Source organism: Myxocyprinus asiaticus, chromosome 9, assembly GCF_019703515.2.
Source record: "Myxocyprinus asiaticus isolate MX2 ecotype Aquarium Trade chromosome 9, UBuf_Myxa_2, whole genome shotgun sequence".
Classification (NCBI taxonomy): Eukaryota; Metazoa; Chordata; class Actinopteri; order Cypriniformes; family Catostomidae; genus Myxocyprinus; species Myxocyprinus asiaticus.
Genome location: NC_059352.1, coordinates 28,287,073 through 28,311,966, shown reverse-complemented (window position 1 = coordinate 28,311,966; position 24,894 = coordinate 28,287,073). Strand labels below are relative to the sequence as shown.

Genomic DNA, 24,894 nt, shown 5'->3' with positions numbered 1-24,894 from the left:
GCCTTTTAACCACTACTCCCCTACTGCTCTGCCTTTTACATGTAGGAATGCACAGTTGCACCATATGTTACATTTTGGCATTGGCATTAAAGGATTATTCTAGTTAAAATTGAAGTTAAGCTCTACTGACAGTAGGTGTGTTCAACTTCAACTGTGCCTGGCCTTACCGGGTGCAGTCTGGGGAGGAGATGCAGAGAGCAATCAAATTGGACCCTTCCCATAGCATGCTAAGGTTTTAGGATCACATTAGATGCTAAATTTGTCAGATAGACAGACACCTGAATTTTACATGTAATGAGTAGAAACACTATTAATTTGAATAGTTACGTGGTGCTTAATATAGTGCTGTGTGTACAAGAAGAAATTCTGAGAAAAGCCGAAATTAATTTAAAACCAATATAGAAGTTACATTTTTAATATATATATATATATATATATATATATATATATATATATATATATATATATATATATATATATATAATAAAATTTGTAATTATATTTTAATAAACATGATGTTAATAAGTAATGTCGTCATCAGAGGTGCCGATTGGTCTGCACAGCGGTGCATGAAATGGAACACACCAAGTATCTGTTGCATGCTTTTGTTGGCATCAGACAGTAATTTTTACTTGTACCTTAGTTTGTAAAAACAAACAAAATGTGTTATGCACATAAAATGGAAGTCTATGTTGCTAGTCACTATTTCTTAACCACACACGAAGCAACAAGTTTGTAGTGACGAGCAATTTGTCTGTCTGAATGCAAAACTGCTGCGTGATATGACAATTCCAGTCAATCAGAAAATATTTTTAATACATAGGTAAGTGGAGTTGGATTTTGAACCAATGAGATTTCACACTGGGCGGGGCTACCCAGCGCAACACCGCACAAAAAGAAACCAAGAGATTAACAAAATGGCCTGTCAGAATTTTTTGTGGACTAGATTTAATCGCTTTCTGCTTTATTGCTATTGTAAGTGTGCATTTCTGTTCAACAGGTTTTTTGCACCATACAGTGCATCCGGAAAGTATTCACAGTGCTTCACTTTTTCCACATTTTATGTTACAGCCTTATTCCAAAATGGATTAAATTCATTATTTTCCTCAAAATTCTACAAACAATATCCCATAATGACAACGTGAAAGAAGATTGTTTGAAATCTTTGCAAATTTATTATAAAATAACGTACATAAGTATTCACAGCCTTTGCCATGACACTCAAAATTGAGCTCAGGTGCATCCTGTTTCCACTGATCATCCTTGAGATATTTGTACAACTTGATTGGAGTCCTCCTGTGGTAAATTCGATTGATTGGACATGATTTGGAAAGGCACACACCTGTCTATATAAGGTCCCACAGTTAACAGTGCATGTCAGAGCACAAACCAAGCCATGAAGTCCAAGGAATTGTCTGTAGACCTCAGAGACAGGATTGTATCGAGGCACAGATCTGGGGAAGGGTACAGAAAAATTTCTGCAACATTGAAGGTCCCAATGAGCACAGTGGCCTCCATCATCCGTAAATGGAAGAAGTTTGGAACCACCAGGACTCTTCCTAGAGCTGGCCGCCCGGCCAAACTGAGCGATCGGGGGAGAAGGGCCTTAGTCAGGGAGGTGACCAAGAACCCGATGGTCACTCTGACAGAGCTCCAGCATTTCTCTGTGGAGAGAGGAGAACCTTCCAGAAGAACAACCATCTCTGCAGCACTCCACCAATCAGGCCTCTATGGTAGAGTGGCCAGACGGAAGCCACTCCTCAGTAATAGGCAAATGACAGCCCGCCTGGAGTTTGCCAAAAGGCACCTGAAGGACTCTCAGACCATGAGAAACAAAGATTGAACTTTTTGGCCTGAATGGCAAGCGTCATGTCTGGAGGAAACCAGGCACCGCTCATCACCTGGCCAATACCATCCCTACAGTGAAGCATGGTGGTGGTGGCAGCATTATGCTGTGGGGATGTTTTTCAGCGGCAGGAACTGGGAGACTAGTCAGGATCGAGAGAAAGATGAATGCAGCAATGTAAAGAGACATCCTTGATGAAAACCTGCTCCAGAGCGCTCTGGACCTCAGACTGGGGCGAAGGTTCATCTTCCAACAGGACAACGACCCTAAGCACACAGCCAAGATAACAAAAGAGTGGCTCCGGGACAACTCTGTGAATGTCCTTGAGTGGCCCAGCCAGAGCCCAGACTTGAAACCGATTGAACATCTCTGGAGAGATCTGAAAATGGCTGTGCACCGACGCTCCCCATCTAACCTGATGGAGCTTGAGAGGTCCTGCAAAGAAGAATGGGAGAAACTGCCCAAAAATAGGTGTGCCAAGCTTGTAGCATCATACTCAAAAAGACTTGGCTGTGCTTCAACAAAGTATGGCTGTGAATACTTGTGTTTTTTTTTTTTGTTTTTTTTTATAAATTTGCAAAGATTTCAAACAAATTTCTTTCACGTTGTCATGGGGTATTGTTTGTAGAATTTTGAGGAAAATAATGAATTTAATCCATTTTGGAATAAGGCTGTAACATAACAAAATGTGGAAAAAGTGAAGCGCTGTGAATACTTTCCGGATGCACTGTAGACTTCCATTGTAAGTTAATTTCTGTTCTGCACGTTTTTTTTTTTTTACAAACAAGCCAAAATTACTTTCTGTATTAATCAATGTGAAATATGCTGTAAATAGAGCTTAACTTTTTTAATTCAGAATATTCCTGCAATATTGTTTCAGTGCATATTTTTCAAAGCTCTAGCATATAATTACTGTTGCATTGTTTACATTCCTTATCACCACAAGAAATGTGAGTTAACACATATTGTGTATATTGTGTTTAGATGTCTGATGTCTCATCTTGTTTTTTGTCTTTCTAGAATTGATAACAGCATGCAAGTGAAGATCACAGACAATGCGCTCGCCCGTGATTTCTTCCCCATGGACTACCACTGCCTCGGGGACAACGAAAACAGACCAGTTCGCTGGATGGCCTTGGAGAGTTTGCTCAATAATGACTTCTCAAGTGCTAGTGACGTGGTAAGGGTTGCTGCTCCTGTTTGTTTTGCAACAAACTGTAACTTGCGCTCACATAATATTTTGTTTCAATCAGCAGCCAATCTCCTATAAATAATAAGCATTAGCTAACAATTTTTTTTTTCTTTTTTTTTTTTCTGTCCTTATGGATATTTTGCCTGTTAAAGAATATTGTAGCCTGTTAGTGTAAATTGCACAAGTTGGTTTGCTGTTTTAACATGTTCATTTGTAATGGCACACATAAAACTGCAGTTTTAAATTGAAGGCTTGCACAATCATTCATTAGTTTTCAGATTGTGTATCCTAATAACAGATTTTCAATTGCATAACTTCTCTACGTCATAGCGCGTGCTCCATCATGCTGTGTTACTGCTTACAGTTGCTGTAATCATGTTTCAGATGCCCATGAACATGTTGCGGCCTTGCTAATCTGCTTCATACAACATTACAGCAGTTAACAAAAAAAAAGAAAGCCAAAATGCAGTAACTACGGTAACACTGAGAAAATGGCTTCAAAGTTTTTTTGTTGTCCAGCCAAATGTGGACAATAAAATACTTGTGACGAGGAGGGTGTGGCCGGGCCGTAAGGATGGACGCCTGGAGATGAATTACCCCAATCAGCCAGGAGAGGGATAAAGAGGAGCTGGAGATGCCAGTTAGAGAGAGAGAGAGAGAGATAGATGCATGCAGCCGACCAACATGTGCATACTGCGCTGGGCCGGGAAGGCTAGCATTGTGAGCGACACAATCGCTGGCACACACACACACAGCTCTGTTAGCTGCATGCATCTCTTTCTCTCTCTCTCTCTCTCTCTCTAACTGGCGTCTCCGGCTCCTCTTTATACCTCTCCCAGCTGATTGGGGTAATTCATCTCCAGGTGTCCATCCTTACGGCCCGGCCACGCCCTCCTCTTCACAATAATCTTACTCTGTTTTCTCTGAACCGTATCATAGTCTAAGAGACCCGTAACCCAATTTTGACAATGTAGTTACTGCTTTTTGCTGTTGCACGACGTATAGTGAAAGTGCTTGTGCATGTTTACATTTAAGGAAACTTTTGCCTTTGTATTAGCAAATCAAACCCTTGGCAATTTTTTGTCTTGCTGAAAGAGTGAAGTGAGGGGAAAATGTGTGTCTTGAACAGTGTGTTTTTGTGACAACACACTCTACGTTCCCATCCATCTCACACAAAATGCCAAGGAAACAACCCACCCTAGACAGTCAGGAAGTACTGAACGCCGCCTCATAAATGACACTCCGGTTCAAAACCTGTCAGCTGTCTTACCTCCTTAGCCCTCTAAACTAACAGAACAACAGAGGCTAATGCTGCCCTCTTGCCAGAGACATTTATTAAGGTCCCATTTATTATAATACAATAGGAGCTGGTGATGAGCTGTTGGCTGTATGGAAATTTCTCCTGTTTACTGGGATACAGTGGAAATTCATCAGTGGTTTACAGTAAGTTCTTAAAGTGCAGGATACCACCCACCCAGTGAGACATTAGACAAAATTCCAGATCATCAGTGCATGTCAACTGTGTAGATTTGCACCCAACTCCCCTCTCGTGGCCTCAACAAACATAAACACATCAGTGCAGAAGACATCCTTTTATACGTTGTTAGAGACCTGTCTCCTGAATGTCTTGCAAGATGAATTGAAAGGAGTGGTGGGCAGATCTGTTGCTTTTTACTTTCAAGTGTGTTCTGCAGTCAGAACATTTGTGTTGCCCCCAAGCACAGACATGATTTTGCAGTGCTTTTTCTGTTCAAATTTTTCCAACATATTCCCCTAAAAGGCACACGCTCGATATGTGAAGAACTGTTTACAAAGCTATTTTACTGAGGTAACTGCTGAAAATAGTGCAGCCTTTTTATAATCTTGGTACTTTGTATCCAAACGTATTGACCCATGTTTAATTCAGACATGAATGGCTTCAGAAAATAGTCTCCATTACACTTTATTTACACAACAACATGCTGGAGCTCTAATTATGTTACTTTTGCATCAGTTAGTTTCACAGTTAATGTTGTAAAATGATTATGCTAAATGATTATGAAGAGATTTCATCTATTTAAAGCCCCTTAAAGGAATAGTTCACCCAAAAATGAAAATTATCTCATCATTTACTCGCCATCATAGATGTGTTTTGACTTTCTTCAGCAGAACACAAAGATTTTTAGAAGAATTTCTCTTTTTGCTCTTTTGGTCCATACAATGCAAGTGAATGGGTGCCAATATTTTGAAGCTCCAAAAATTATATAATAATCCATATGACACCAGTGGTTAAATCATTGTCTTCAGAAGCGTATGATAGGTGTGAGTGAGAAACAGATCAATATTTTAGTTAAATTTTTCTATAAATTCTCCTCCCTGCTCAGTCAATCTTCACTTTAACTTTCACATTCTTTTTTCACTTTCTTCTTGTGTTTTTAGTGATTCACATTCTTTATGCATATGCCCCCTACTGGGCAGAGGGGAGAATTTCTAGTAAAAATGGACTTAAATATTTATCTGTTTCTCATCCACACCTATCATATCACTTCTGAAGATATGGATTATCCACTGGAGTCTTATTGAGAAATTTAATGCTGCCTTAATGTGCTTTCTGGACCGTCAGAATTTTGGCACCCATTTACTTGCATTGTATGGAATACAGAGCTGAATTAATTTGTGTTCCGCAGAAGAAAGAAAGTCATACACATCTGGGATGGCACAAGGGTAAGTAAATGATGAAAGAATTTTCATTTTTGGGTGAACTATCCCTTTAAATATCTCAGTATGTTTACATGCACTTTAAAGTTCGATTTCAGTTCTAAATAGGGCTGTCACGATTATGACATTTGGCTGACGATTAATTGTGAAAGAAAACATTGTGATTATGACTATTAATTGTCTGTTTAAGGGCTCTCACGATTATGATGATTGTCCGTTTTAGGGCTTTCATGATTGTGATTATTAATTGTCATGCTTTTGTCATAGGAGTATGTGTGCTTCATAAACCTTAAGAAGTATTTTATTCATATTTAAATTTTACATCATTTTCTTTCATAAGGCTATACAAACTTATGACATTAAAAATATCCAAATATTTCAAAATACTTAAAATATCTCTTTGGTCAACTTTAGTCTTGGTCCATTTTGTATTTACACTTTTGCTGTTGGAACCCAGCCAACCTGAATAGTAATTATATTATGTTGTATTAAAGCAAAAGTAAAATATTTCTGTCCAAAACATAAAAAATACTTTCACACATTATTTTAAGGCTTTCTGATTAAACATAAAATGGTTATCTCTGGCATGACATGCAGCTCTGTGTCACTGCGTGTCATTAACACTGCGTGTATGAACCCACAATGACAAATAACATTTTCCATTACACGATAGTTAAATTTAAGTAAATCCAGAGTGCTTTCCATTCACTAAAATCCTTGTTTATATTTTCACTGTAGTTTGGTGCAAACCTCCACAGACAACGCATGCATCAGAGCACTTCAGAAGCGGTTAATCTTCACGCACTCTACAGGAGCTGCACTCGGTTCAAATAAATGAGACACTCAAACGTGTTTTTCTCTTATTTGAACAGTAAAATGTGAGTGGAATTTAAAGTACACAATAATCGCAGTTATCTGAAATAACCGCTTTTAGATCAAATAACCGTGATCAGACGATTATTTAATATTTGCGACAGGCTTAAATGTCATGTACTAAACATTAATGTGTATGTTGAACTTTAACCTTTTGTAAATGTAAGCTTTAATCTGACTGAAATCGCACCAGTCTGATTTTACGAAGTTGGACCTAGATAATGCAATTGTAGCTCTGCTTCATCCAGCATGTTTAAGCATTAATCGGACCACAGTTGGCCTCGGCTTTGTGCACATGCGCCAAAAGACGCGTATATAACACTTCCTCAGCTGACGTCCAGAAGACTGAAGTACGACTTACACAAAAACCCGGTTAAGCTTGATTGTAACTGCACAAGTAAACGTAACGTACTTCGTAAAAATGGCCATGAATGTTTTTAAAATCACTGGAATAAATCCAAGTTTCCTTCTTTTGTGTTTCTGGAATGCTTTGTTTCCACAGTGTTCACTGCTGTTTATGGCTTAAAGGAGACTTCATGGCTTAAACAGAGCCACATACAAAAGCATTTTTGCTGCATATTATTCTTCGCTGCATTTTCAAGATCATTGTGATTCTCTTTATTTATTTTTATTCGATCACACTTTCTGCTTTCAAGTCAATTTTGTTTTTATTTATTTATTTATTTATTTTTTATCTGTGGTATTTCTCAAGACAAAAAACTTAAGCTCCTCATTAAGATTCAAAGAGGAATGTCTGTCTTTCTGCATTCAGTTAGTGATCTATAAACAGTATCTATTTGTTTGCTGAATAATGTCCTCGTCTGTTATTTCGTCTTCACTGGTTGAAAGGGAGGGATCATTTTTCTGGTTCATTTCTTTTGTGGCTATTTTAAGCTCTCGTGTGATGTTTCTCCACAGTGGGCTTTCGGGGTAACTCTGTGGGAGCTGATGACCTTGGGACAGACTCCGTATGTTGATATCGACCCCTTTGAAATGGCCGCCTATCTGAAGGACGGCTACAGAATAGCACAACCCATCAACTGCCCTGATGAACTGTGAGTGTCTGCCAAGTGATTCAGTATTTGGCTTCTCTATTTTGGCAGTAAATAAATTCATTTAACAATAAATTGGTTTGGATAATTGTTATATAACTTTGTTTGTATGTACTGAGGTAATTTAGCAGAACCAATCAAAAGCACATTTCTCATCTGCTTGAAGGGTGCACATTTACAATAAACACTCTTGAAGTAATGTGGCATTCCTGAGTGATTGGCAAGTCTCCCAAATCGTCAGTAACAACTAATTTCTTAAATCTTGATTGTTTTGTGAGGGAACCAAACGAACCTTTAGTAAACCATTCGAGAGTATAAAACTGACATTTGGAGTTGAATAAAACAACTGCTGGCTCTCTGCACAATTACGATCTGACCCTTAACGGCATCCTGCAATTGATAGGGAACTGGAGCCATGATGATCGAACCAGCCAGGAATAAAAAAAGCAAGGAATGCCATTGACCATGTTAGTGATCCAGACACAGCAAGATTTATTATGTTGCACGCGGTCGCCGGAACACAGTTTACAGAAAGCAGGAAAAGCTAATCAGTGGTGGATCATAGCTTAGCACTCTTTTCCTCTAGAGAATAGGTGATAAATAACTTTCCTGCAGTATGCCTTGTATATTGGAAGATTTGAATGGAATCGCAGTGATAAGGTGATCAACTTTCACTCAAGCCTGTTTCAATTGTTGCTGTCAGAATTAATCAAGACCAATCTGTCATCGTGGCCATGTATTTTCTTCTTTTATAAGTCTGGAATAGATTCATCATTGGCTAAACTCACAGTCACCAATCTAATTAATATAAATGTTCTTGCTTATATCAGTACATTCTCTATCTGTTGTTTCAGGTTTGCAGTAATGGCTTGTTGCTGGGCCTTGGATCCAGAAGAAAGACCAAAATTCCAACAGCTCGTCCAGTGCCTTACCGAGTTCCATGCAGCTTTAGGGGCGTATGTCTAAACTCTCGCCCAAGGTTTCTTTCTCAAACCCAGCAGAGATGTGGAACAGCACTATTTTTCAGAATAAGAGTTAATGCAGTTCCTTACTTTATAAGAAAATCAGCCATTTTGTAAAATGTTTATTTCATGTTATATGAAATGTGGCTTTGTTTGAGAGGTGTAAATGGTGTATATGCGTGAAATATCAAGAACTCTTTCCCCATACTAAAGAGCACTCAGTACTCCAATATACACACAATTGTTTGGAATGCTGGTATTAGGTGTCTTCAGGAAGCTGCTGTTCTACTTGTTTCACTAAGAAACTTTTTTACTTTCCAACAAAAGAAACAATAAAAGAAATGGATTAGAAATTTCCTTTATGGACATATTTTAAATATTGTTGTCAGAAATATCTGTACATACATTTTCCAAAAGACTTGAGTGAGATGATCTACATCCACTGTATTAGGTCCTGCATTTATTTTTAAAGACAATTCAGTGAGAGAAGAAGACTGCATTAGAAGAGGAAAGCCTCAGCCTGGGCATGGCAATTGGTACGTGAAGTAAACAACCTTTTTGTTCTCCATCCAATCACACAACTGGGACTGAAGATGGTGGAGCCCTACCGCTGGCTAGAAGCTTTACCTCCTTTAATTATGAGATGGCCATGGAGGTGTGGACCAGCGTGTTGGGACCCTGAAAGTCAAATTGGACTTTGGTACAGGGTTTTTCAAATTCCTTAAGCTTTTGATGTTTGACTGTTCTGCGTCAGAACAATGCCTTCCCTGTATGTTTAAAAATGAGTGAATACATAGCAAAGAAATGCGAATCACTGTGAATATTTGGCATGTACGGCCTAGACATCATTTTCAACAAATCTTTTGTTCTGAATCTATAGGCTCTTCTTGCTATCTTTGTGATCACTGCATGTTGACTTTTTTAAGGGTTTTGTGTAAACTTTTCTGAATTCATACCTACCAATGAAATGAGGCCTCTAAATAAAATGGGATCTCAGTAAGGAATGTTGGTGCTTGTTGTTTTTGATGTATAATTTTTTGTCTTGAGGACAGGCGTAGAGCAATACACCAAATTTATTCAATACTAGATACAATGGTGCCATTTATTTTTAGTAATCTAAGCAATGTTATGAACTGCTTTTGTTGCATTTTAATGTTCCATGGAAACATTTTGCAATATTTTCCTCTGCTTTATAATGTCATGAATTAGATAAGCATGTCATTTGATGACTAAGCATGCTGTTTGACTACTTATGCAATCTTTACTTGTTGCTGTATATATCTGAACTATTCATTTGATGCCACTTTTGCTATAAAAAAAAAAAACAAAAACAAAAAACTACATTACACTTTTACATTACATTACACCGTACCTTACATTTGTATATTTAATATACAGGGTCCCTACAGTCGTGGAAAACCTGGCAATATCATGGAAATTTAAAATGGCTTTTTCCATACCTGGAAAAGTCTTAGAAATTATTAAAATCTTAATTCATGGAAATATATACACTCACCAGCCACTTTATTAGGTGATTATCTAATCAGCCAATCGTGCGACAGCAGTGTAATATATAAAATCATAAAAAAAATGTATCTCAGTGATTTAGACTGTGGCATGATTGTTGGTGTCAGACAGGCTGGTTTAAGTATTTCTGTAACTGCTGATCTCCTGGGATTTTCACGCATAACAGTCTCTAGAGTGTAAAGAGAATGGTGTGAAAAACAAAAAACATCCAGCGAGCGACAGTACTGTGGGTGAAAATCGCTTATTAATATCAGAGGAGAATGGCCAGACTGGTCCAAGGTGTCAGTAACCAAAATAACCACAAGTTACAACAGTTCTATGCCGAAAAAGCATTTCTAAACATACAACACGTCGAACATTGAGGCAGATGGGCTACAGCAGCAGAAAACCCCTCCGGGTACCACTACTGGCAGCTTAGAAAAGGAAATTGAGGCTGCAGTGGGCACAGGCTCACCAAAACTGGACAGTAGACAATTGGAAAAACATCGCCTGGTCTGACAAATCTGGATTTCTGCTGAGGTACACAAATGGTAGGCCATGCACTGCAGCCTCCATTTTCTATTCTTGGCTGACAGAAGTGGAACCCAATGTGGTCTTTTGCTGTTGTATCCCATCCGCCTCGAGGTTTGACATGTTGTGCATTCTGCTATTCTGCTCACTACAATTGTACAGAGTGTTTATCTGGGTTACTGTAGCCTTTCTGTCAGCTCCAATCAGCCTGGCCATTCTGACCATTGACCTCCCTCATCAACAAGGCGTTTTTGTCCACAGAGCTGCCGCTCACTGGTTGTTTTTTGTTTTTCGCACCATTCTCCATACACTGCGCATGAAAATCCCAGGAGATCAGCAGTTACAGAAATACTCAAACCAGCCGTCTGGCACCAACAATCATGCCACGGTCTAAATAACTAAGATCACATTTTTTCCCCATTCTGATGGTTGATGTGAACATTAACTGAAGCTCCTGACCCAAATCTGCATGATTTTATACATTGAACTGCTGCCACATGATTTGTTCCCATGGAGAGGATCAAACCTCAAAGTATAATTTGATGCAGTATTGGAAAGTTGTCTAAAGTCATAAGCTAATTTGTTTGAAGGCTAAAATCTGAGTATCAAATTAGACTAGGTTTAGAAAGATCACCTCATCCGAAGATCCCTTCTTTCTCGTTTCATTACGTATGATACACATTGTTTAATCTCATTGGTAAACACATTTGAGACTTATCAGAATGCATACATGCCTTCAGTGTACACAGGTACAGCAAAGCTTGAAAAGAACAGCATGCTGAGTGAACACTCGTAAAGTACTTATGGTGCACTGTTTCTGTAAAATCCTGGCAAACCCACAAAAATGCCAAGTCCCATTCATACAGGCTTTGGCCAGAAGCTCTGCAACTGACCGTCATCCAACCATCAGTTACTTGCTTTTTCTCTATGTTAAATAGTTATATGAAATGTAAAATAAATATGAAAGGTTGGATAATGCTTTTTAAGAAAAATATCTCATGTAACGGACCTGTACTCACACAACCACATTTATTTTTACTCATATTACTTAAAAGGTTCATGCACCCCACCGTACCTTCCTTTGATTCAGATTCAGTCTTTTTTTTATAACAATTTATAAAAATATTGTATGAAATTATATATATAAATTTTTATTTTTAGACCTCAAATTAGATATCTAGTGCTTAACATACTGCATTCCAACAAATATTCTGTGTTCGTCACAAATGTTCCAACATCCTTATATATTCCAAAGTTTTGTTGTCAGTTTCACAAGCTCTCCAAATAATCTCTCTAATTTGTCATCAGATATTTATTGAATTCATTTAAGAATACAGCTCTGTGGAAATGGCAATCTAATAAATTCCTGGAAACTTGTCAGAAAAGAACTATATTACAAATTATTATTTTTTTTCCCCAATTGGTTTTAAGTGTGATGTAACGTTTACGGCCTGTTCAGTGAAATCAGTTGTGCCAAATGGCACTAATTTCCAAGGTTTTGCTTTGCTTGACTATAGAACAGACAAAATGACTTTGTTCCATGTGTTTCTATGGGTACAAGGGAGAACTTGAGGCCCATTAGAGGAAGACTCTCATAGGGGAATTCATTAGGCGTCACAAACCACTAAAAGTTGATTTGAAAAGTTAAATTAAAGAGAATCATTTGAAAATACTTGGAAATAATCGTTTGTATGCCTTTTATCAGATTGTAAACTTTGACTCTAGACTGAATGAACCTGAGTCACGATTGTCAGAAGGTATGACATGTTTGTAAGAGTGGACTTTGATTTAATCACAATTACACCTGGACTTGGATATGATGAGCCTTTTCAATACAGACTGAACCTTTAGCCGACTACACTGCCTGGCCAAAAAAAAAAAAGTTGCATACTCTAATATTTAGTTGGACCGCATTTAGCTTTGATTATGGTGTGCATTCGTCATGGCATTGTTTTGACAACCTTATGCAATGTCACAACATTTATTTCCATCCAGAGTTGCATACATTTTTGGCAGAGATCTTGTATTGATGATGGGAGAGATGAACCACTCCATAAAGTCTTCTCCAGTACATCCCAAAGACTTTCAATAGGGGTAAATTCAGGACTCTGTGGTGGCCAATTCATGTGTGAAAATGATTCCTTATGCTCCCTGAACCACTCTCACAATTTGAGCCCACTTAATCTTGGTATTGTCATCCTGGAATATGTCTGTGCCGTCAGGGAAGAAAAAATCAATAGATGGGTGTAACAAGGAAGGACACCGGGAACTGGATTATTCAAACACAGGTAGGGAACTTTTAATTGACCACTTCTCTGGTTTACAGCTTCACAATAACACATCAGCTTTCCACTAACACATCAGCTTCACAGTAAGGCTCTCGACCCAGTCTCTCTCTCTCGATCTGGCGCTGGCATGGTCCTTTTATGCCACTCTCCCCAATCTCACTACAATTAGAGACAGGTTTTAGTCATAATTTGGCTCAGGTGTATGCACCCTTACCACTCTCTCTCTCCTGACGGACGCTCGACCACGCCCCCGCTGCCACATATCCCCACCGTCCGACTCAGGCCGGGGAGACATCTGGACTGCCTACCACTCCCGCCCATTTCTGGTCAGGAAGTCAGCGACAGCCATCTGCACTCCCGGTCTGTGGACCACCTTGAATTTAAAGGGCTGGAGTGCCAGATACCACCGGGTGATCCACGCGTTGGTATCCTTCATGCGGTGGAGCCATTGGAGTGGGGCGTGATCCGAGCAGAGAGTGAAGGCCCGCCCCAGCAGGTAGTAACAGAGAGTGAGGACTTCCCACTTGATGGCCAGACATTCCTTTTCCATAGTGCTGTACTTTGTTTCCCTCAATGAGAGCTTGCGGCTGATGTACTGCATCCGGCGCTCCTCCCCCTCCACCACCTGTGAGAGTACGGCCCCCAGCCCCCTGTCTGAAGCATCCGTCTGTAATACAAAAGGGAGAGAGAAATTAGGTGCATGTAAAAGCAGCCCCCCGCAAAGTGCGGCTTTAACCTGCGTTAACGCCTGTTGGCACTGCTCCGTCCACTGGACCGGGTCTGGAGCTCCCTTTTTAGTGAGATCAGTCAGCGGGCTGGTGACGACCGAATAGTTAGGCACAAATCTCCTATAATAGCCAGCCAGCCCCAGGAACTGTCCCACCCCCTTTTTGGTCTTGGGTCTCGGGCAGGTCGCAATCGCCGCCGTCTTGTCAATCTGGGGACACACCGGCCCATGGCCCAAGTGGAACTCCAGATGCCGTACCTCAACCGCCCAATCGCGCACTTCTTAGGGTTTGCTGTGAGCCCCGCCCATCGCAGCGACCTCAGAACTGACCTCAGATGCTGCATATGCTGCTACCAATCATTGCTATAAATGATGATGTCATCCAAATAGGCAGCGGCGTAAGCCGAATGCGGTCTGAGGATTCGGTCCATGAGGCGCTGAAACGTGGCCAGAGCCCCAAACAAACCGAACGGAAGTGTCACAAATTGGTGTAATCCAAACGGTGTGGAGAAAGCCGTTTTTTCACGGGAAATTGGTGTCAAGGGGATCTGCCAATAACCCTTTGTCAAATCCAATGTCGAGTAAAAACGAGCAGTGCCCAACCAATCGAGCAACTCATCAATACAAGGCATTGGGTAGGCATCAAATTTAGACACCACATTGACTTTTCTATAATCCACACAGAACCGTACAGACCCGTCGCTCTTAGGCACCAGAACAACCGGGCTGGACCAGTCACTTTGGGATTCCTCTATTACTCCCATATCGAGCATTGCATCCAATTCTTCCCAAACCACTTTTTTTTTTGTATTGTTCGGGCAATCGGTAGGGACAGGTACGTACCACCATCCCCGGCTCGGTCTCAATGTGGTGTTGGATGAGGTGCGTGCGACCCGGTAGAGGGGAAAACAAATCCACGAATTCTTGTTGTAGTTTAGCAACCTCTGCGAGTTGGCACGGTGAGAGGTGGTCTCCAAAAGTGACCGGGATGACGTGATTGTTTTTTGTGTTTACCTCCGTCCCGAGCTCTGCCCTCACCAGAACTACCGTTCTCTATCGGTTCGCTTTACCTCATAATCGAGCTCCCCCACTCGTCGTGTGACCTCAAAGGGTCCTTGCCACTTGGCGAGTAATTTGGAGCTCGATGTAGGGAGTAATATGAGTATCTTATCTCCTGGGGCAAATTCCCTTAGCCGAGTTCCCCTGTTATACAGTCGGCTCTGTCGTTCTTGAGCTTGGAGCAAATTCTCCTGTTTTAGTTGCCCCAAGGTGTGGAGTTTTGCTCTAAGATCAAGAACATACTGAATTTCATTCTTACTGTTCGAAGGTCCCTCCTCCCAAGCTTCGCATATGACATCAAGCACATCCCGCGGGTGCTGCCCATATAGCAGCTCGAATGGGGAAAACCCAGTGGAGGCTTGCGGGACCTCTCGTACTGCGAATAACAGGATCGAGCCATTTGTCCCAATTTCTAGCATCCTCATGCACAAATTTATGAATCGTGTATTATTTATTAGTTCCACCAGGCCATCTGTTTGTGGATGGTAAATGCTGGTGCGGATCGATTTAATGCCCAATAATTCGTAAAGGTTGTGCCCTGATCTGTGAGTATTTCTTTCGGAATCCCCACCCGTGAGATTATTTTGAAGAGTGCCTCCGCAACACTTCGTCCTGAGATGTTGCACAGAGGCACTGCTTCCGGATATCGCGTTGCACAGTCCACTAGGGCCGATGCAAAGCGATGTCCGCGTGCTGACCATTCTAATGGCCCAATGAGGTCCATTCCAATTCTCTCAAAGGGGATCTCGATTAGCGGAAGAGGGCGCAATGGCGCTTTTGGGGTGGCCGGTGGATTCACCAGCTGGCATTCGCGGCATGCCGCACACCACCTGCAGACATTGCCGCCAATGCCCGGCCAATAAAAACGGGCTATTAGGTGGTTCAGTGTTTTACTTTTCCCTAGATGACCCGCCATGGGATTATAATGAGCCGCCTGGAACACCATTTCCCGACGGCTCCGTGGTATTAAGAGCTGGGTTGTATCTTCCTTTGTTTGAGCATCCTGCGTCACTCTATACAACCGCTCGTTTATAATTGCGAAATAAGGATATGAAAGTGTGACATTCTGCTGGAGTTGTTGACTATCGATCACTCTCAATTGGTCAAAGGCGTATAGAAACTTTCCCTTCGGTAAATCCCCTGAGGATGGGAGGGGCTGCAGCCCCCCCCCCCAATGTCATCCTGGACGAAGACGGCCCCGGCTCCGCGTCCCCTGCCAGAGCATCACACATTTCACATCTCGTCGCTTTTGTGCAGGACCCATCCGCACATATTCCCTTTAATACATTTCTGAATTCAGGCCAATCAGTCCCCAAAATCAGCGGATGGGTGAGGCGGGAACTAACCACGGCCTTTACTCTATGCTTTGTTCCCCTAAATTTAATAACAAGGGTCACCACAGGGTAGTTGTGAATATCCCCATGTACACATTTCACCCTCACCCTTTTAGTTGTGCCCAAAGCCTCATGTTGAACCAAGCATTGGTGGATAGTGGTCTGGTTACAACCTGTGTCCACCAAGGCTTGTTGTGTACTCCCCTTGATTCTTACTAGTATCCTGTACCCTCCAGCCCGATCAGGGGCAGCCTGTGGTGCGTCGGGGATCCAGACTACAGTTCCCAGCTCCATCACAGGACACTGATCCCGGAAGTGTTCCGGATCCCTGCAACACCAGCAGGCTGGCCCAGGCGCTGCATTCGCACTTGTGGAGGCGGGTACATCCACCTGAGGGGGAGAGCGGGTAGACCCTGAAGTCGCCGGGAAAGGGATAAACAAGCACACCGCCATATGGTCCTCCGCCAGCTGGACCGTTTCCTCCAGTGACGCCGGGCGATGGCACTGGACCCACTCTGCTGTCCCTTCTGGAAGCCGGAGGATCAGCTGCTCCAACACCATTTGGTCGACCACTCCCTTGACGTCGCGGTCCCCTGCCCGCAGCCATCACAGAGCAGCTGAGTAAAGGCAAACGGGTGACAAGCCCCTTCCATCTTCATCGAGCGGAACAGTTGACAGTATTGCTCTGGGCTCCAGCCGACCCGCTGCAGGATAGCCTTCTTCAGGTCGCCGTAGACCAGGAGATTAGCCGCCGGCAGTTGTTGTGCTGCAAGCTGGGCTTCCCCGGACAGCAGAGGGATGAGCCGGGCCGCCCACTGAGCATGCGGCCAGCCCCAGATTTCAGTGGTACGCTCAAATATGTTCAGGAAGGCTTCAGGGTCGTCTTCCACCCCCATCTTCAACAGCATGGACGGGGGCAGGGGGCTACTGTTGTCCGGGGTCACTGCCGGGACTTCCTCGTGGGTGAGGAGGCTCCTAATGACCTGCCGGTCCTCTAAGGACCTCATGGAAATGACACTCTTGATCCTGGCGGAGTTCAAGCAGAGTCTGTTGGTGTGTGTGATGTAGGTTGGCGAGGGACTTGATGATGTCGGACAGCGGGAAGGACTCCATGGGGCGTGCAGTCTTCAAATCAGATCCTGGCTTTCGGCACCAGTGTAACAAGGAAGGACACCGGGAACTGGATTCTTCAAACATAGGTAGGGAACTTTTAATTGACCACTTCTCTGGTTTACAGCTTCACAATAACACATCAGCTTCACAGTAAGGCTCTCGATCCAGTCTCTCTCTCTCGATCTGGCGCCGGCATGGTCCTTTTATGCCGCACTCCCCAATCTCACTATAATTAGAGACAGGTGTTAGTCATAATTTGGCTCAGGTGTATGCACCCTTACCGCTCTCTCTCTCCCGACGGAGGCTCAACCACGGCCCGCTGCCACAATGGGATATCTTGGTCATTCAGTACATTCAGGTAGTCAGCTGACTTCATTTTATTGCTGCATAACGTTGCTGAGCCTAGACCTGACCAATTGAAGCAACCCCAGATCATAACCTTTTTCCATTGCTCCACAGTCCAATCTTTATGCTCCCTAGCAAATTGAAGTAGTTTTTTTCTGATTTGCCTCACAAGTTCTTATGGCCACACAGCTGTTTAATCCCAATCCTGTATGTTCTCGTCGCATTGTGCTTGTGGAAATGCTCTTACTTTCACTATTAAACACAGCCGTGAGTTCAACTGTCAATTTTTTTTTTTTTATGTGACTTCAAGCGTTTCAGTGATCTTAGATCACAATCATTCAAGATTTTTTTCCAACTACATTTCTTCTGCGAAGCTGATGGTTCACACTATACTTTCAGGTTTTCCTAATGCGTTGGACAGTTCTTAACCCAATTCCAGTGACTTCACCAATCTCCTTAGTTGTTTTCTTTGCTTGATGTAGGCCAATAATTTGCCTCTTCTGAAAAACAGTAATATCTTTTTTATGACCACGGGATACATCTTCCGACATGGTTGTTTAAGAAATGAGAAGCTACACACTGCATCAGTTAATGTTAAAATAATTGCTGCCAGCTGAAACATAATAATCACTGCAGTAATGATCCAATCATAGGCTCTTAAGTATCTGCTTATTTAAATCCAAACAGTGACTCTTTTTTGGGGTGGAAGCAGGCAGTGTATAATTGTGTGTTGGTATGTCATTGTACTGTAAATAACTCCTGCTCCATCAACTGTGTAAAATGTCTGCATGTAATATCCCAACTCGCCAATGTGTCTGAATTTATTTGAAAGGACTGTTGAAAAGAAGGTTTGCAGCTGTAAAAGCAGTGGGGCAAAGGGTATGTAATTGTTAGGGGGGAAAGTTTGGAGATAGTTCAGCCAAAACTGTAAGTTCTGTCATCACAATGATAACACAGAAGACAGAAAGTCATACGGGTTTGGAACAACATGAGGGTGAGTAAATGATAACTTGTTTGGGTGAACTATAACTTTAAAACAGCAGAATGAATAAAGCATGCAAATATTTAATTGACCTAATTGATTAAGGAAGACATTTTACATGTAAAATGCAATACAAGTGTTTGCTTTTGTTTTATTGCTCATTAAACTGTCATTGCAGCCTTTTATCTGTGGCAGGTTTGCCATGTATGACCACTTATATTTAAATGTATGCACGTTTATCTTTGACAGAGCAAACAGCCACAATATTAAAACCACCCTCCTAATATTGTGTAGGTCCCCCTCGTGCCGCCAAAACAACATCATTTCCTGGTGCATTTGTCAATTTGCAATTAAAACATTTGGAAATGAGCTTAATCATAATCTTTATCATTTCAGAAACTTTCCACAATTTACATTGTTCTTGTCACTTGCTTCATACCAGTCTTATCTTTAGTGTACTATATTTGCGCTGAGAGAAACTTTACTCTCCTATTCTCCTCCTGTTTTATATAGTCAAAGTATTACAATAACGTTGTGTTTTACGATACCTGTTTTGCGAAATATGAGAATGTTTGCACAGCTCCCTTACCGAGACACCGTAGTCGTCTCTCAAATGGAGGAAGGTCACCAAAACAATCGCGCGTGAGTAGTGGGCGGAGTCGTGGGTTTGTGGGCGGGGTCTCATTACATCACAGATGATAGGCATATATTAACAAAGTCGAAGAGCGGAGAGGAAACGTGTCTTGTTCATTTCTCATGAAACTTTCTGAACAGGCTACTTCACCTGTATGAAACATGGAGATATATGCCAAAGATATAAAGAAACCCAAGCCAGCGTTGTTTTGTAACCTAAAGGTAAACTATTGTTGTTATTATTATTTTATTGTTGTTCATATTATAAGTAGCAATGCTCCAAAATTATTATAATATCAGGTTAAGTTGTAGACTATTATAGTAGACACTTTTTTAAAATCTTAATAATAATAATTAATAATTTATAAAGTAAACATTTTGATTTTAATCTTTTAAGAGATTTTTATTAAAGCAACTTTCACTTGCTGTTGTTGTTATAGCTGAAGGTGGTGATGGGAATTGTGGTACATTATGTTATTATTTGTGCTATCCGAATGTTTATCGCTTCTTTTGAACTTCGAACCTAAACTTTTGTCTTTAACACTGATGTGTTCTAATAATAGCCCAGGTTTATGTGGTTATATTGGTTCTAATCAAATACAATCTTAATACTCTAACCATAAAGACATTGTGTGGCCAGCTCTAGGATTCTGAAGTCCCTTTTAATTAAGTCTTGCTGTTTACAATCCATCATCCTTTATCTGGACATCTGATGAGCTGCATAGTGAAAAGTTATGACTAATAACCAGTTCACTGCTGTGGATCTGATCTATAGATTTATGCTATGTGTATAGTCTTGCTTGTTTATTTTATGCCTCTCATATTTGTAAAATACTGATTATGCAGATTTTTAAATATTTAATTCAAGGCATTTGAAAGCTAAATCAGGAAAGCAGCATTTGCTCATTCTAATAGACTTTGGTCAGCCTGAAGCAGCTATGAAGGGTATTAGAAGCTCAGGATTAGAACCTGGGCCAAAGGGCAGTTTGTATATCAGGTGGCTTCCCAGGAGCTTTGCTTCACTGAAGTACAGCATTATGTGCAGTCATACAAGATTTAGTCGCTATAAGCAAATGTTCGTGGAATGTAGAGCTACTAGACAAATATGGTTCTGTCGTCTCACCCATTATGCTCGATGTTTAATTATGGTGTTTGAGTGAGAAAGATTGTTTTGAGAAGTACTCCCTGACCACAGCCTTGTGTTTTGTGTTATAGAGTAACTACTTTGAAGTGTCAACTATTTCAACTTGGATTTGCCTGACATTTGTGGATTTGCAATTTATTATTGAAGGTTCATATATCTCTTCATTTTTTAAAAATACATCTTGTTTAAAAATAAAATGTTGTACTTTCACTGTGACACACAGATCTTCACTGCCATGGTTGGTTTGTTGCTCTTTCTCAATTTCACAGTGATCAATTGACTTTTTACTTAACTTTGTGGTTCTGGCATTCAATGAAAGTTCATTTGAGTTTGTCTGAAATTGCACAAATCATTTAGACTCACATCTCTCCACCTTCCATATGTGCTGGTGAATCCCCTCTGATAAACTAACCCAGAGGTTGTTGGTCATATTGAAAGATGAGCTTGCAATTGTATCTGTCATACGCTCAAGTGAATTCCATACTGACTTCATTCACACAAATCGCAGTTCCTTGTTTGCTCATGAAAGTCCTTCACACCCACTTAAAATCTGTTGTATAATTGTGATAAATTATTGATACAAATGGTGGCGCATTACTGGAACAATGAGTGTAGACTAAATAAGCACAGTATCAAAGAACTTGTGTTAACTGTTCCAATGAAGAGGGCTGTTTGTAATTGGAATAGCCAAGACAGTTTGATATGATTCAGATACTTTTACATAAGTCAATATCTGTTTAGTTTGACCCATTCTGCTCTAGCTGTCCTCATTAGGGCACAATATGTTGAAAGAGAAGTAAAAGTAGAGAGAAGCCTCACACAGTCCAAAATCAACAAAGATGAATATGTATATTTTTATATACAGTGTGTATATGTATAGTTGTTGTGTTGCAGGGGTCTTTATAGAGCTCTAGTGTAACCCTTTGGTGATTATTGTACATTCTGCATCTTGTGACACACAAACACACTCACGTCACAAAAACTTAGTGTGTTACCAACCCAACTTTATATGTTTGCAGTAAGAGTGTGAGAGTTTTGCATGTACAGTACTGTGCACTTTTGTTTCACAAAAACATTTATCTTAATATAGTTATGTATATCTTCAGCTTTTGTGTGTCAATATGAAATATACATTTTAGACTCCCAAACATTACTTTTGTAAATAGAAAAGATTAGAATAGAAGAACAGGGAGCCCTACAACAGATAGCATGTCCCCCACAGACCCCTACTGAACATAGAGTCAGACTGGGATTAAATGAAGTGATAGAAGCAATTGAGACAGCCTAAACAGATAGAAGAACTGTGGCAAATTCTCCAAAAAGCTTGGAACATTCTATCTGCCAACAACCAATAAAAGCTGTGTCCAGGTATACCTAGGAGAATTGGTGCTGTTTTGAAGGCAAAGGTGGTCACTTCAAATATTGATTTAGCTTTCTTTTTTTTTTTTTTCTTTTTTTTAAGTTTAATGGACTTTGCATGACATTAATTGATAAATGAAAACTATTTATGGCATTATTTTTGAAGACATCCTTGCTATGCAACATTTTTCACCAGTGCCTAAAACTTTTGCACAGTACTGTGTGTCTATGTGCATTGAATACTTGAATCTATCTGACCAATGGAGCATTTCTACTCATGTGAAATATGTGTGTATTTGTGTTTTTGTTCATCAGGGGTGAGTCAAGTAGTAATGACGTATGTTGAAAGAAGGTGTAGAACATGTTGTTCAGTGTACTTGGCCTGTAAATCTCACTGTTTTCACTACCTGAAACTTTTTTAGATATGCTTTATGGTGCATTCAGACTAGCAGTTTTGACTGTTGTTTAAACATTAACCAGTTTATTATTATTATTATTATTATTATTATTATTATTATTATTATTATATTGGCATGCTTTCAAATATTTTGTAAAGTATTGGTTTTGCAAATTCTTTCTGCTTGGAGCTTATTACAAAATGTCTGTTAAAGATATCTCGGGCATTAAACCTTTAGTTTTGTTGAATACAGTTTTTGCTGAGCTTGTTATTTGCAAGTTCTTCGAGAGGGAGCATCATTTATTTGGGCTATAGGTCAGCATAAGATTGTACTTGCTCACAATGAAATGAGGAGAAAGTAAATACTCTAAACATTAATCTTGCTTTTGTGTCAGATTTGAACATGTTTTATCATCCAGTGATTTGCTCTTGGCAGTATGCACAGTGTACAGTGTTTTATGTCATGCAGAGGATCATTTACACTTTTGCTGGGAAAGAGAAATGATGAATCTATAATACATTAAGGTAGAAAAACTTTTTTTATTTAAATGAAGCTTTGCTAAAAACTGCTAGCTTTCAGTGTCCCATTTGCAATATTTTGTTTCCACAAATTCAATATGTAAAAATGTGAATTCAAGCAGCTTACATCAAGTTCGTAATTATCTCAGGCGTACCTGTTCCCCGTATCCGAATTTTCTTACTTCCCTAATACTGTATATACATTAGTATGCCAAAAGCAGTATACAAAATGAATAGGATGTCTGAACCCCCAGTATTCATAAAACGGTAGGCGAAAAATACCTAGGTGATCAACTGTATCCAAGGATAGCATAAGTGCACATCCACTGGTGCATTTGAATGGGAATGAATGGAGCACAAAGTCTAGTGTGACTGCACCTTTAGTGGTCGAGAAGTACTTCAAATGCAGTACAAATTGACAGTATACAAATTCTAACGCAGCTCTAGACTCGAGGCATTTGATAATTGCAGTCATTAAAAATGTTTGTCATGACTAAATGTTTTATTGTGATCTGCTGTGCCTTTTAACATAGCTGAGGAACATGCCCCTCCACCCATTGTTGTATACAGCAACAGACTGTGCTTGTTTCAACTCAAAGAAAAACAGTTCCTGAACCACTCTCCTGCTGTTATTGTGGCTGTGGTGCACAGGATGGGCAAAAAATTACTGGGACTTTGGACTTGCACTTTTTTTTTTCTCTGTTTCAGTTTTATAACCTCAGGAAATCCAAAAAATGTCTGACTAATGGCTCCTTTCACACATGATAGCAGTGCAGAGATCTGTGTGGAAACATCAAAGTCAGTTCTTCCTCTGATTCTCTTTACTCAGCAGGATTCCTCATGTAGCACAATGGCTGCTGAGGAGGGGTCGAGAGATCTAGGTCTGGACGGATGACATGAACTGCCTTTTCGGCACATTTATAGAAACTTTCATCAAAGCTTTTTATCTTTGGAGTTTGAGTACCTGTAGGATGAGGAACATCATGCTTGGTGTACAATTTCAGCACACCAGTCATGAGGTGCACTGGGTGAAAGCATGGGGGAAACAAATCATATGGTGATCATATGCTGCCTTCAAAATATTAAAGTGCATCTGGAAAGCTCCTATGTCGAAATTGGGGATTCGTTATTATGGACGTCACGTATTCAAGTCAGAAACAAATACATAATGAATGATGGCAAAACTTTTTTTTTGTGAATACACCTACATTACTTTTATACAACCTATTTGGGTAACACTATGTAACACAATTTTTGTTCCTGGGTAGTAAGTGTTATTTCCTAATTGTTTATTCCTCAAAAGTATAGAAAATGGCTAGTAATCCCCACAAACTTTGCTTTTGTGACCAGGACAGTGATGTTTTGAAATGTACCTATTTCCAATGAGAAAACGGGCAAATTTGTGTCTTTTCGTTCACATAAAGTCAGAAAAAACAACAACATATAAATCCAAATTAACATGTATTTATACTAAAGTATTACGAAAATGACTACAAAAGATTTAGAAGTGAGTAGTTTTTCGAGATTTACGATTATACTGTAAATCATTTTCACGAATCAGCCCCCAAATGTAGTCTCCCATCATGTTCTCGTTATACTGTCCTTGGTAGCGGCGTTCAAAGTCCAGTATATCCTGATGGAAGTGCTCGCCTTGCTCCTCCAATTACGCTCCCATGTTCTCCTTGAATTTATCAAGATGAGCATCAAGTATATGGACTTTGAGGGACATCCTACAGCCCATTGTGCCGTAGTTCTTCACCATAGTCTCAACCAGCTCCACATAGTTTTTGGCCTTGTGATTGCCCAGGAAGCCCCGAACCACTGCGACAAAGCTGTTCCAAGCCGCTTTCTCCTTACTAGTGAGCTTCTTGGGGAATTCATTGCACTCCAGGATCTTCTTTATCTGTGGTCCGACGAAGACACCGGCTTTGACCTTTGCCTCAGACAGCTTAGGGAATAAGTCTTGAAGGTACTTGAAGACTGCCGACTCCTTATCTAGAGCTCTTACAAATTGTTTCATAAGGCCTAATTTGATGTGCAGTGGTGGCATCAGCACCTTCCGGGGGTCCAACAGTGGCTCCCACTTGATGTTGCTCCTCCCCACAGAGAATTCGGTTCGCTGTGGCCAGTCCCGCCTGTGGTAGTGCGCCTTGATGTCCCTGCTGTCCCAAAGGCAAAGATAGCAGGGAAACTTGGTAAAACCGCCTTGGAGACCCATCAGGAATGCCACCATTTTGAAGTCTCCTATGACCTCCCAGCCATACTCATCATACTTCAAGGTATCCAGCAAGGTCTTGATGCTGTTTTAATCCTCTTTGAGGTGCACCGATGAGCC

General features: G+C 40.6%; 2 protein-coding genes across 3 annotated transcripts in view; both read left to right on the top strand.

Annotated features, from left to right (window-relative positions):
• Positions 1 to 9,626, top strand: part of LOC127445727 (tyrosine-protein kinase RYK-like) — a 91,449-nt gene extending 81,823 nt beyond the window's left edge. For both annotated transcript variants that reach the window (XM_051705983.1, XM_051705984.1), the window contains 3 exons: positions 2,867 to 3,026; positions 7,527 to 7,663; positions 8,515 to 9,626. In XM_051705983.1, coding sequence (XP_051561943.1) covers positions 2,867 to 3,026; positions 7,527 to 7,663; positions 8,515 to 8,626 — 409 coding nt within the window. In that variant the 3' untranslated portion in view covers positions 8,627 to 9,626. The remainder of the gene's footprint in view (positions 1 to 2,866; positions 3,027 to 7,526; positions 7,664 to 8,514) is intronic.
• A 9,613-nt stretch (positions 9,627 to 19,239) lies between these two features.
• The window catches only part of LOC127445728 (solute carrier organic anion transporter family member 2A1-like), a 39,893-nt gene continuing 34,238 nt past the window's right edge, over positions 19,240 to 24,894 (top strand). The window contains exon 1 of the mRNA XM_051705985.1: positions 19,240 to 19,362. Coding sequence (XP_051561945.1) covers positions 19,303 to 19,362 — 60 coding nt within the window. The 5' untranslated portion in view covers positions 19,240 to 19,302. The remainder of the gene's footprint in view (positions 19,363 to 24,894) is intronic.